This window comes from Atta cephalotes (genome assembly GCF_000143395.1).
Source record: "Atta cephalotes unplaced genomic scaffold scaffold00044, whole genome shotgun sequence".
Classification (NCBI taxonomy): Eukaryota; Metazoa; Arthropoda; class Insecta; order Hymenoptera; family Formicidae; genus Atta; species Atta cephalotes.
The window spans coordinates 188,616-202,232 of record NW_012130108.1 but is presented as its reverse complement, the minus strand read 5'-3'; the positions used below and the strand labels follow the sequence as shown (position 1 = coordinate 202,232).

At 34.5% G+C, this 13,617-nt stretch overlaps 1 protein-coding gene across 1 annotated transcript in view; it reads left to right on the top strand.

The window, feature by feature from the left end:
- Positions 1 to 13,346, top strand: part of LOC105622355 — a 43,734-nt gene extending 30,388 nt beyond the window's left edge. The window contains exons 3-5 of the mRNA XM_012203777.1: positions 10,473 to 10,577; positions 11,579 to 12,030; positions 12,557 to 13,346. Coding sequence (XP_012059167.1) covers positions 10,473 to 10,577; positions 11,579 to 12,030; positions 12,557 to 13,346 — 1,347 coding nt within the window. The remainder of the gene's footprint in view (positions 1 to 10,472; positions 10,578 to 11,578; positions 12,031 to 12,556) is intronic.
- The last annotated feature ends 271 nt before the right edge of the window (positions 13,347 to 13,617 follow it).

Genomic DNA, 13,617 nt, shown 5'->3' with positions numbered 1-13,617 from the left:
CACACACACACACACACACACACACACACACACACACACACACACACACACACACACACACACACACACACACACACACACAAAATGAAATAACCTTATATTCTTACTACTATGATTCTTGCTAGGATTCGCCATTGCTTCTCTTGAGAGATGCTGGGGCAGAACTTTCTCACAAGTCGACACAAAGAATTAAGCTCCTTTTGGAGCGTAACGCTCGATAGTAAAGACAGGACGATATCCACATCTATCTCCCGCAGAAAGGAAGGAACACGCGCATCTATGAAGCGCCTGATGCAATTTCATTCTGATTCCAATAATGGCCGAATGAAATGAAGAATTAATCCGCGAAGACACTAACACCGTGCTGACGAGCCTGGAAGACCTTCCCCTTTACATGATCTAATACGTGTAACAAGTACATTGCGGAACAAGTCAGTTGCGGAACTTCATCAACTTCTTCCCACGCGCAAATGTCAGACATTCAAAGCATTTAAGGATACAGGCAGACTATAAGAAAAGCGAAAAAAATCGCTGGGCTTGTCTATATATATGTAGAAAGATGTAAGAATATATCAGGTATAACATTGCGCATAATATTGCAGATTGCTTTATATTGCGGTTTTATATTGGTTTTTGAAATTTCAGGCAAATTTCTAATCGATCCTAGATTTTGATAGAGTTGCCACAGACCTGGAAAATCAGGAAAACCGGGAAAAGTTAGGGGAAAGTACAGAAGAGACTGGAATTTTTTTTTTAACTTTGTTCATAATTCCTTTAAATTACTCCTTTTCTGAATAATTTTTATAATTTTTTAAATATTATATCTGACATTTATAATCAAATACGTTAAAAACTCGTGCATTTAAATGATTTTTTAAAAATAATTAAAATTTATATTTTATTTATTAATTTTATTTGATCGCCCTTTTCTGTTGTTTTCTTTTTTCCAATACTAATTAATTTTTTGTTAACTTGAATTTGCCCCCAAAATTTTATTATGCTACTAAGCTTTTTTTGAGTTTTTAGTAATATAGACTAGCTTTCTTACAATTCTTAATTCTAAATGTTAAAATTTTTTACATATTTCATATTGGTCGTGGAAATTTCCCATTTTTTCTGGAAAATCTGGAAAAGTCAAGGAATTGTAAAATTTATTTTCTATGGCAATCCTGACAGAGTCCACAAGGCATCAAGAAGAAAACGAGCACTACACATAGCGTAACAGGCACAAGCCTGATCATATAGCGAATTCGGCAGATTGCACTAATGCGCGCTAGAGACTCTCTAATTAGAGTCATCATCTAAAGTAGGCATCATTTTTTATCGAAATTGTACGAGAGAAAAGTCATTCTATCTCATTTCATCTCACGCTACAATGGCGCCGTAAGTTGCAGTTCTATAGAGATGCCTTATAAGCTTCATAGTTTTTAACAAACATTTTGGCACGTTCAGGCGACTAACTGGCGATTAAAATTTAAAAAGACGTAAAAATTTAGTAGTTTCTAATCATAAATATTACGATTATAAATCCATGGTCATGCATCATGCATTTAAAGTAAAAGCGTAATGTTCATAATATTTAAAATGAAATGGAAAAATGTCAGACCAATCACAAACAAGCAAGAAAGTGATCAAATTTTGATTAGAGAATCTTAATGTGCGCTGAATGAGAACTTTTTCAGTGCCACGCATTCGGCTTGTACGCACTGCATCAGTACATTAAAATTGTCATATTGAACAAATGAAAAACTGACTCATGTAATGCTAAATTTATATTCGGACCAACCGAATGAACTGAACGAATTCAAGAAATATTGTGCTAATGTTTCTAATAGTGCAATTTGCTATAGCATGAAAGTGATTCTGTATTCGCATCATGTCAGAACAGCAGAGTCAGTGGCTGCTTTCAGCAGAGAAAGCAGCTTTGCAATTATTGTAAAATTCTTAAATATGATTGATTTATACATTTTAGATCCAACGAAGAACTAAGGACCAATCATATTAAAAAAATTTTACAACAATTGTAAAGCTGCTTTCTCTGCTGAACGCAGCCAATGCATGGGGTATGTGAAGTTAACACCTCAACTATAGTACTCAGGAATTCTGATTAGAGTTCCCGTTTCCTTGACGAAACAAAGAGTTCTATATAATTTATAATAAGAGTTCTGCTTAATAATTATTTTTAAATAATTTTTAAAAATAAGGAATGCTAACTTCTCATCAAAATCGAATAGTTTTGAGCGGCTTAATAGCTTCATTTTATAAATACCTAGAATTCCTGATAAAAAAAATTTTGAAAAATTAAAAAAAAATTAAAAATTTTTGAAAAATCAATTTTTAGATACAATAGTTCTGATTAGAATTCCTTTTTAGAGTTTCCTGCTTTCTTTTAATGAGACGAAGAATTCTCTGTATTTTTTAATGCGAGAATTGTTCCTGATACATAAAAAACAATTTTGATAAACAAGAAAATTTATAAAAAAAAAATTTGAAAAAAATTTTTTTTATAAAATAGTTCTATGATACCTTAATTGTCATTTTAACAATTTCGAAGAGTTCTCAGTTCTTAAAACCAATACAGACTCAAAAATAAAAGAGATATATATATACTTAAAAATAGATATATATACTAAAAAAAAATTTTTTTTTTTTAATTTTCTTGTATGTCAAAATTGTTTTTTATGTCAGGAACTCTAGATATTCACAAAATAGAGCTATTAAGCTGCTTAGAACTATTCGATTTCGAATTTTGCTGAGAAGTTAGCACCACATTTTTTAAAACTTATTTAAAAATTGTTATTAAATGAATCTCGCATTAAAAAATACAGAGAACTCTTTGTCTCATTAAAAGGAAGCAGGAACTTTAATCAGAACTATTGTATCTAAAAATTGATTTTTAAAAATTTTTAATTTCTTTTTTGATTTTTCAAAATTTTTTTTTATGCATCAGGAACTCTAAGTATTCACGAAATGAAGCTATTGAATCGCTCAGAACTATTCCATCTCGATTTTCGATGAGAAATTAGCACCTCATTTTTTAAAAACTATTTAAAAATAATTAAGCGGAACTCTTGTTATAAATTATATAGAACTTTTTGTCTCGTCAAAAGAAAACGGGAACTCTAATCAAAATTCCTGAGTACTATAGTTGGGGTGCTAACTTCATCCCAATGCATGTGTGCATTGTTCGCCAATAATTTGGTCCTTCGAGATATAAAGATCCGAATCAGCGATACGAAAGGTATAATCCGAGAATCATTGAGTGGATTCAGTACTATGATCGCTCACTGAGCGCTCAATGAATGGTGTAATACTGAATGCATCCATTCATACACCGCCTCTAGCTAGCGTGTTTGTCAGTCATTATTAAGGAGATCCTAAAGCCGTCTGTATTATTGATTAAATCATATAATTTTTGTATAACAATAATACTTTTTTCTTTTTCACAGATTCGAAAATTCTTTTCTAGGACTAAAGTATATATGTATTAATACGTGAGATGGAGTTTATGCCGAACGATTAAAAATTTTGAAATTGATATATTTTTTATATTATGGATCTCTCTTTTTTGTCAGAGCGTCTTGTGCGATGCGAATACGTATGAACATGGCTAGTTTCACAGGATTTTTCTTTCTATATATATAAAATAAATGTTGCAAGAAATACGGTAGGCAGTCGCTTCCTCGTGTACACGTCGTATAAATTAAAGATTAATCTTTGTGCAATCAGAAACGAATATCTACGCCAACGCGCCCGATAAATATTCCGCATCGCTTTCTGTGTATATATATATATCCTCTCTCGTGTGAAAATCTCCCACGTGAGGTGAAACTTGACGTTAATTCTTAACGACGAACGGACCGCGCTCGCGTTGCAAGCGTCGGTTCTCACGTGCCGGACAAGTTAGATTAATTTTTCGAACGAACAGAGGAAAAGTCGACGGCGATTTCGATTTGCGTAAGGCGAACGTCGTTCTTGCTTTGCGCGTGGGTCGCAAAGATGTTTCGCGAGAGTAAGTGAAAGGAGCAATTCGAGCATCGTTTCATCTGAGCGCGAGGGCAGGACCCGCTCGAAGAATGCGCGCAATCGCATCCATCTTAATTAAAATCTAATTATTGATTCTAATAAACGAAGTTGAAGAAGGCAATGAAGAAATAGTAATTAAATATTTTTTTCAAACGTGAAAAAGCTAATATAAATTCTTTTCCATAGAAGAATCGATTAAAAATATATTTTCTAAGAAAATTCTTGTTTCTCCTCTGCAATAAAGAATATTCTTATAAAAGTCTTTAATTACAAATGCATTTTTTTCTATGTATGTCCAATTTTATAGTGTAACTTGTATTTAAAACAAATAACCGAAAAAGATCATATTCGATAAAAATAGATTTTAATAATAGCGTTGTTATAACTTTTAATTCAAATAATCAGCGCGTAGTTTATTCAAACTGCAAATTGTAAAATTTCATGCAAAAATATTATTAGGTAATACAATATTATTAGACAATAAAATTTCCCAATTGTACAATTTTTAAACAATTTATTAACTTCTATCTAATAATTGAAAAATAAAATACTTGGAATTCCAATAAAGATGTAATGATTTACATGCAAAAAAGAATGTACAATTTACTGAAGACAGAATAATAAATGGACTACGCAGTGTTTATCTAATACAATTAATATTAGAATAATAATATTAGAATCATAATTGGATAGATCGTCTATGTAAATTGCACTTACTTTTATCAAAAAAATTACTTCACTCACTGAATAAAATTCTATCAAGTTCTTGCCTATTTCCTACGCAGTATTGTTACAACTAATGAGAATACAGTAATAGTAACTGAATGGGTGTCTAGCAAAACTATATATTTTTCTATCAAGACTACTTAATCGAATATAGCCTTCTTCACTTATTCGTATTGAACAATTTCTTGGTCAATTCTTGCTTACTATTGACTGCATATTCAATTGAGATGATGTTAAATGTATTTCACAAATTTTCATCAAACGACTAAAGATAGGAATAAAAGAGAACGGATGTGCAGTATAGATAGAATCTTGAATGGCAATGCTTTCAATCGAGCACGACAAACTGCTGACATTGACGTTGAACCATTTAGAGAACGGTGCGAATATCGAAACAATGGCTGATTCCATGTTGTTCCTAATGATAGTCCTATTTCGATTTCTATTCCGTTCATCCTTTGTAACTGCGAACAGATTGGCTCCGCGAGGGACACAGCGAGAAAGACCTCTTCCTAACATTTCCATACAATAGCGGGAAAAAGATGGGTATGTATTGCAAGATATCCGGTGATGGCCTCTAGATGATAACGAGGCCAGGATGAAAGATGTCGAAAGATAGCCGTACGTCCATAAGAATCGCGTCTGCATCAGAATTTTCACGGCGAGGAATCGAGGATACGTCACGAAATATATATCACAAGGGGCCGAATGTTGCAACTGTTATTGTAAGGCACGCATTACGGCACAAGTGTAACGGACACGCAGATAGACTCGGCGCAAAAAAATCGTTCATCGAGGAGTAATTTGATTTGCGAAAATTGTCGGCTGAGGTGCGTGACGTCGGACAAATTCTCACGAATTCGTAACGCAACGTGAGTCAGAGTAAATTTTTTTTTTTCATCGGTATTTCCTCCATTTTTTTGTCGATTGTGTGAGGGTATATTTACGGAAAGTTGAAATTTTCATCGGCGACTGCGGCAGCAGCGGCCGAGCGGATGGGGTTACGCATGGTCGCTCAGCCTGAACAGTCCACCGGCTGAATACTATCGTGACGTCATTCGCTACGGTCACTGCCTGAATTATTCAGTATTCCTTCGTTTCTAGTTGTTCGACGATGCCGCGTGCAATCTCGTACGAAAGTTTGTTTTTACGCACGTGGCGTCGTAGTAACTGCGCCGTTCTATCGTTCCATCTTCTAGCGACAGGAACTTTGACGATGAAAGCGAGAGCCGCATTGAAATCCATTCATTGCGGCCTCTTGCTGTAGAATTTTTGAAATTAATATCTTCTGAGGAATGGGTTTACTGATGAACCTACTTGATTAGAAATTTCTTTATCAAAAATGTCAAAACGATTCACCTTTCTTTAAGTTACATCTTGCAAATTTGAATTATTCTTTATTCTAAAAAATATAGACATGAATTCCTACGCAGGATATTTTATTCGAGATCCTGGAAACGTTCGAGGACGTCTTCTGGATATTTTTAAAGATGTTCTTTAGAAATTTGTGCTGTTATGGATTTAATACTATGTGATGTTCATTTTCGATGCCATCTAAAAGTACCATAACATCTAATCTTTCGCACTTAACAATGTAATTTATGTAACACCCTATGTTATATTACATTTATATTGTTGAATGCAAAATTACAACATAGATGTTATGTTATTTTTAGTTGATGTTATTTTTAATTGATGTCGATATAAACCGAATGTTTAAAATTTAATATTAAATCTAAAATTAAGATTAAAAATCTATAGTGTTAAATTCATCCGTAGTTTTTAAAAATATTATTAAAATAAACTTAGTATTTATTCCTTTTTGGTTGTATTATGCGATTCGGACGATGGTTATATGTAGCTAGTGCCAATGATTTACTCAACGTATGCAAATATTAAAATCTTTTATTACTGAGCGCGTTATCAGACACGACTTCACACAACAAGAGCCAAAGGATAAATAAATGTCGCTCTTTCTTCTCTCAATTGCTCATTCGACCCGAAGAAAATGTTTGTTTACTCGAATATTCTAGAAGGTTTCAAATATACAATTTAAAATATACACGCTATCTAGTGATCTAATTTTCTTAACGGATGCAGCAGTTGCATCTTATTTTTTTTGCTCATCAATATATTGTCTCGTGACTGTCTGCTGTGTTGTCCTTTTTTTTTTCTCTCGTTCGAACAGCTGAGAAGCCTTCACGGATTAATATGTAATTGGTATCTTCCGTATATGCTATTTTTTTACTTGAGATAAAAAACTGTCATTTATATTTGACTTGCAGCTAGAGTAGTGGCGATAAATTCGCTACACCTTTTTATGAGTTATGTTATTTTATGAGTTATGTTATTTTAGTTTCTCGCAGTCAATTAATTAGTGCCTTTTAATTATAATATAAATGAAATAGATTTTAAGTTCATTCTATAGTCATTATCGAATATTACACAGAATATTCTTTTCATATATTCGACTGTGATTCCATTTTCACACTACAATCACTTACAACTACTCAATTGTAGAATAGACTTTACAAATCCAGCCAGTAATTGTATTACAGATTTTGGTATTAGCTCTGGAAGATTAAAAATACGGGGTTTCTCATTAATTGGAAGCGCTGCAACAATTCTACAAAAACTAACGGTATTATGAATTGCAAAAGCGAGTGGATATTTTACTTCTGGATATAATCGAAGGTCGAGCTATTGTAACGAGCTATTCTCGAAGGACGACGATGGTCATCCGTTAATAACTACAACGATTCTACTCCGGCCACGCTGCGGCGATGATTATCGAAATTAGATAGAAAATTGCCTTCGTCTTGTTCGAGTTTGGTCGAAGGTTTCATTAAATTCTTTGAGAGATGCGGAATCGATAGATCCTCTGAATGTTATCGGACGGTATATCGATATTGCGTGGCCAGCAGCTGCCGCACACGATATCGTGCGATCGATTAAGCGTGAAAGGAAAAACAGGAACGCACGAAAATAAAACGATAGGATCTGAAAATTAATACCGAACTTTTCTTTCGCGGCGTCGCGAGACCAAGTGTAATTTCGTCGGTCGTTTAAATGCTCCCGCGAAAAACATGGAAAGTGAAGCGTACCTCATTAAATCCTTACCGATTCTCTCCAGCTTCATTCGTGACCTTTTCTCACCGGGGCTCTGATTTATGATCCACCTCCTTGCCCGTTCACCATCGCTCCGCGCTCTCCTAGAAAGCCGACAACATTATTCGCAACGTTATTCAGTTACAATTTTTCATGTCAAGATAGAAAATATCTAGTTGGCTAAGGTAGTAATAATTAATGTGTAACGCAGATAATGAAACACCCGATGTTAATGATCGTCACGCGGTTTTTACGTCATCATTATTTTTTTTGCTAATAATATGTCGTAATTATTTTAAACTTTTTAAGGGAAATTTTAATAGATAAGCATTTTAAAGTAAACTTTCTGAAATTTAAAATTCTTTTCGAAAAAAATTGCTATAATAGTTTTTTTCAAAGATATTATATTTTTTTATTGTGTAAAAACGTTGATTGGCTAATTCGATTAGGTTACGATTCTTTAATTTCTATATCTGATTCGCTTATTCTTGATGTTTAATTTCTATGTGCCTCTGTAAATTACTTAATATTTTGTCTATTTTATATTTGAAAAAACTTGATTTAAAACTTAAAAAAATGAAAAAATTAAAGAAGTACCATATATGGCCGAAGTTGAATCTTGGTGTTCAATACATATAATAGAAGCAACTATTATTATTGCAGTTTATATGCCAAGAGAAATCTTGGTTGTAGTTTTACTTTATCATATCTTAATTAACATTCATTCCATATCTTAATATTTATTGACTGGAATCCACTCTCAATATATATTACTTTCATCTCTAAACTTATTTACTTACTTTTACTTATTACTTACTTTTATCTAAACCTATTTTTATTTAAACTTGTAAATATTTCTTATCCTATATATCATATCAATCTTTTTAATTTTATTCCTTACACTAATTTATAGTTGATATTACAAATATCTTGCTATTGGCACAATTTTCACACAAAAATACTAATTTTTTTTCTTTGTATGTGATTAATAATATTTGTATGTAAATGTATTTAAATCATCTTTAGTTGTAAAAGTTATAGTTAAAACATCTTTAGTTGTAAATGCGCCGATTATATTCGAACTTGAAATGTTCGAAACACAAACTGAAATATTAATATTATTAATGCTAATAAATATATTAAAACACTACCAAGAACTTACTAACTTGCGAAAAATGTCATCAACTAGGATTGGAACTCTCGATTAACTGGGCGTCTTTTCCGATTCAATCATCGAGGTATATGATGATATTTATCATAATAATCAATATGTATAAAGAGAGAAAGTATTGAAAAGCGGGCGGTATATTGAAAAAAAATGTACTAAATTTTTGCTTAAACAATTTAATTTTTATTTAAATAAATACTTTCTCAATAAAAAAAATGATAATTAAATCAAATTAATTCTTGTACAAAAAAATAAATATATGTTTACATTCTGTAAATATTCAATTAATACAATTCAAATAAATAGATATTAATTAAAATTTAATATATTTTCAGTGTATAATAAGATAAAAAAAAATATATTATATTGCACAGAATTCTAGAGGAAAGGAAGGAAAAGAAAAAATCTCACGACCTTATTGAAAATATTGATAAAAACAGGAAAGTATGCATTGTCAGTAGAAGGAGGTTTGTAGGCCTGCATTGGTTACGATTGCGTTTAATTAATTAATCGATACACGCAGATTACCTCAAAGTCCCCATTACATAGCTCGTTGAACGGAAAGTATTTTTTAAAAACGGCGCTATTATATTGTCGGACGTGTTATTAATCGACATAAGTACCCCTCGTAATTAGCGGAATAGCGTAAAATTCGTAATAATACGCTCACGCCAGGTAGCGTCCTGTGATTAATTACGGAAAGCTATCGACGCTTTACGTTTTCTGTGTTTTGTATCTCTTTCATCCATCTATCTCGTACCTCGCGACACACGTGGACCGCTATTGCGCGCACGCAAGATCTCACACTGAAGTACCCTCGTTAGAATCGTGATTTCGTAGAAGTACCGACTATTAGACCCGCAACTCGTCCGTATCTCCCGTCTCTTTTTCTCCTCTCTTTCTTCCTTTCTTGCAAATATACTCGCGTTATGTTCCGTCTCTTTCGTTTCTCTACCTTATACTCTCCAAGCAGATCGTTACTAGGGTAGAAACATGAGTTTTTGCTAATAAAGCGAGGTGGAATGCATGGCGAGGCAACGTCAATGGATCCATAAAATCGCTCCGCGAGTTTGAATCTAGTTATGACTGTACGCGGTGTAAGATGAAAAAGGAGACGTCGGAAATATATTATCGGAAGAAAGTCGCGGAAAATCATAGCGAATTCGCGGCTACCAGGCGACGCGTGTACGTTTATTCTAATGGAGAATAACATGCCATCTGGAGAAATTTCTAGCTCCAGAAAAATATTCTCATTCGAAGAAAAACGTCCTGTAAATTTTACTAAGATAATAATAGCTAAAAAAGTCTTTCTTATCTTTTAATTAATGGTAGAAGTCCCATGATTTCTCTCCTTAAAACTAGTCGTGATGGCAACATTGCATCAAATCATAATCTAAAAGTATCCGAGAGAGGATGTATAAGTAGTCTTATTTTCTCATTGCAGCAATGCCAGTCGTTGAAGAAGGAAAACCGGAGGTTGCAGAGTGCCTTCCTGCAAAACGTCTTTCTTCAAGCGCGAGTCGATACGCTCCAATGGCAGGTCAAACAGGTTCGTAATCACACGATAGCTGAAGATCAGTAGAAGACGAAGCGACTGATAACATGGCCAACCGGTTTACCTCGCTCCGATTACTCGATATCACGACACATAACAACTGGTCGGCATACGATTAGCTATTTTTCCTCCTTGATGATCCATGCGATTTTCATCCCGCCGAATTTTTTTTATGTTCATCCATTATCATTTTATGAATGAACTTATATATACGTGCTATACGATACATCTTTTGATCGCTCAACTTCAAATATACTTGATAGCATCTTAAGTGATAGAAAAAGAGTATTATGACTTTATAATCTATCTCCTTGATTGAAATAGTTTTTATTATTTATTTTTATATAATAAAAAAAGTTGTAATTTGTCTGTGATATTTGGGAATATTTGTATTTTATATTTTCTCGCTGGAATTTTTTATAGAATGTGTCAGAAAATGTAATACTCTAAAATCTAAAAATCTAAAAATCTAAAAATTCATTGATATTGTGCGAGATTCTGGAAATAGACTATTAATTTCATAATTATTAATTTCCTCAAGTTGTAAGAAAAGTATTATTAAGACATTTCAATCTATCTCCTTGATTGAAATAGTTATTATTAATATTTTTATGTGTATTTTTTTATATAATAAAAACAAGTTGTAATTTGTCTGAGATACTTCTACTTTACATTTTCTTAGAATTCTACATGGAACGTCAGGAAGTTTAATATCCTTTGAAAAAAAAAAGAACTAAAACTCCATCGATTATATCGTGCACGCAAGAGATTCTAAAAATAAATTTACTTCAAAAAACTACGTCCGTATTACTATCTTTATTCCTTTTTCTTTTCATTTTTCTAACATCTTTGCGGATGTTATCCTTTGATTATATTTGCAAATCAGATTGTTTTTTAAACAATATTATTAATGAAGGAGGATGTATTGTGACTCCCCCCCCCCCATTACAATATATAATTTTGTACAATAATTTTGTTATCGATCAATTTTGCAGGTCGAATCGAACAGGCAAATGTATCGTTCTACGATGGAACAAGTGGCTCATTTCTTGGGCCGGGCTCACAGGAGCTTGGAGATCCTGCATGCCAAGGAAAATTCCAAGGACAAGAGACGTGTGCCACGTAGTCGCAGCGTGCACACGGTGATGCACACGGATCCGTCGCCAAATCGCGGAATCGCAACGCCATCGTCGACATCCTCGCCGTTCACACGCGCCAAATCGGTCACACAGATCAGTTCGCCAAGCCCTACCTGCTTCCGCGAGTTCACCTGGTCGGTTCTGCGAAGAAACGACCCGGTGCACTGCACAACGCCACGTATTAAGCCACCGCTGGATCTCAGTAAGACGAACGACGTTCCCGATAACGTCGTTTATCGCGAACCTAAACAGACAGAACTGAATCCGGATGAGATACCGCCGGAGAAGTTGTCTCAGGAGGCGTTTAGGTGAGAAAGATTTCATGAAAATCCTAAGTTCGTAAATCGAATTATTAACTTGCTACTATTAACATTAATTACCCAGTCAGTCAAGTCTGTTAAAAAAATATTGTCAAATGTTTGCAAATTATCGACAAAAAGGCACAGAATTTAATACACTTCCATTATATTATTCCATAGTTAGCAAATTGGTAGCAGGTATACGGAATCCACTGATGTAATATGAGAGTAAATTATTAGAAAAATCGTGCAAAGCTTGCTGACAACCTGATAGCAAATTGATAGAATCGATTAAAATCAAGGTAGATCAAAGTTCCACTCGGTGTTTACTGACATTTTGCTGTATGGTTATGTATACATGCTTTGTTAGAACATCATCGGAATTGTTACCAACTCTGAGCGAGTTTGATACCAATTTAACAATAATCAATTGCTATTAATTTGCTTACTAGATATCTTTGTCTTAATAATTATCTATATTATTATTATTTTTGCATTTTATTAAGAAAAATCAATGTGTGAAATATTTCTACAGGTTATTGAGGACCGTCGAGTCCTTGCTGTCAATGCGAGAGCCCGATTTGGCGAGAATGACGCCGGTCGAGGAAAATGGATCTTCTCCTTCTCCTACGGTGGATCACCATCGTCATCATGACACGTCTTTCTCCCTATCGAACAGTAACTTCGCCAATTCGACAACTTTACAAGAGGCCACAGCCTCTTCCGGATGCTCCAATAGTAGTCGCGGAAACGAATCGAGCAGCGGTCATCAGGACGACAGTAGATCGCCAAGCCTCGTCAAAACGTCTGTTATCGAGTTTACCCGAAATTTGCAAAGCTTCGTACCAAGTGTGAGAAGGTCACCTGACACTGCCTCCTGGAACTCGAGTAGCAGTAAAACGACAGAAGAGGAGGACATTCTCGCGCTTGCCGCGTCAAATGGAATCACGTCCAACGGTACACCAATTTCGACGCTCAGCAGGACTACGAAGCGACTAGAAAAGAAAGAATCTACAGGTCTAGTTGGTAAACCTAAAGTAAAGCCGGCCAGCAGTCCGGTGAGCAGCGCCGAGGGTGAAAGTGGATTCTTCTCGATTAGCTCCTTCCAGGAGGTAGGCCTACCTGCTTCGGCAGCCCTACCGATCACGCCAATCAAAGGCTGCCACACCGAGGTGGGTCTTCCGGAAGTGCCTTTAGACAAGACTAGGCATCGACGGTGGTCCTCCACGCCGGCGGAAATTCAGGCGCTCTTCAAACAGCACCGAGCAAGCATCGGCGGCATGCCGCAAACCACCACCGAGTCCGTCAGCGTTTGTTGGGTTTGAGTGTCGCGGGTGTCGCGCCGATTATGATCCCACCGCAAACAATTGTCATGGTTTTAGTCGGATCTCGCAGACTAGACTAGCTCGGACCACGAGCATGATTTTCAGGAATAATACTTAGATAAATCGATAGAAAATAATTCATACGGAAAGGTTCTGTTGAAATATTTAAAAATTTAACTCGATATAGATTTGAAAATAATTTCATTAAACCATCAAAATAATTATATAGGATACAGGTTGCTGAAATGCTAACATTTTTTTGCAGCATTAT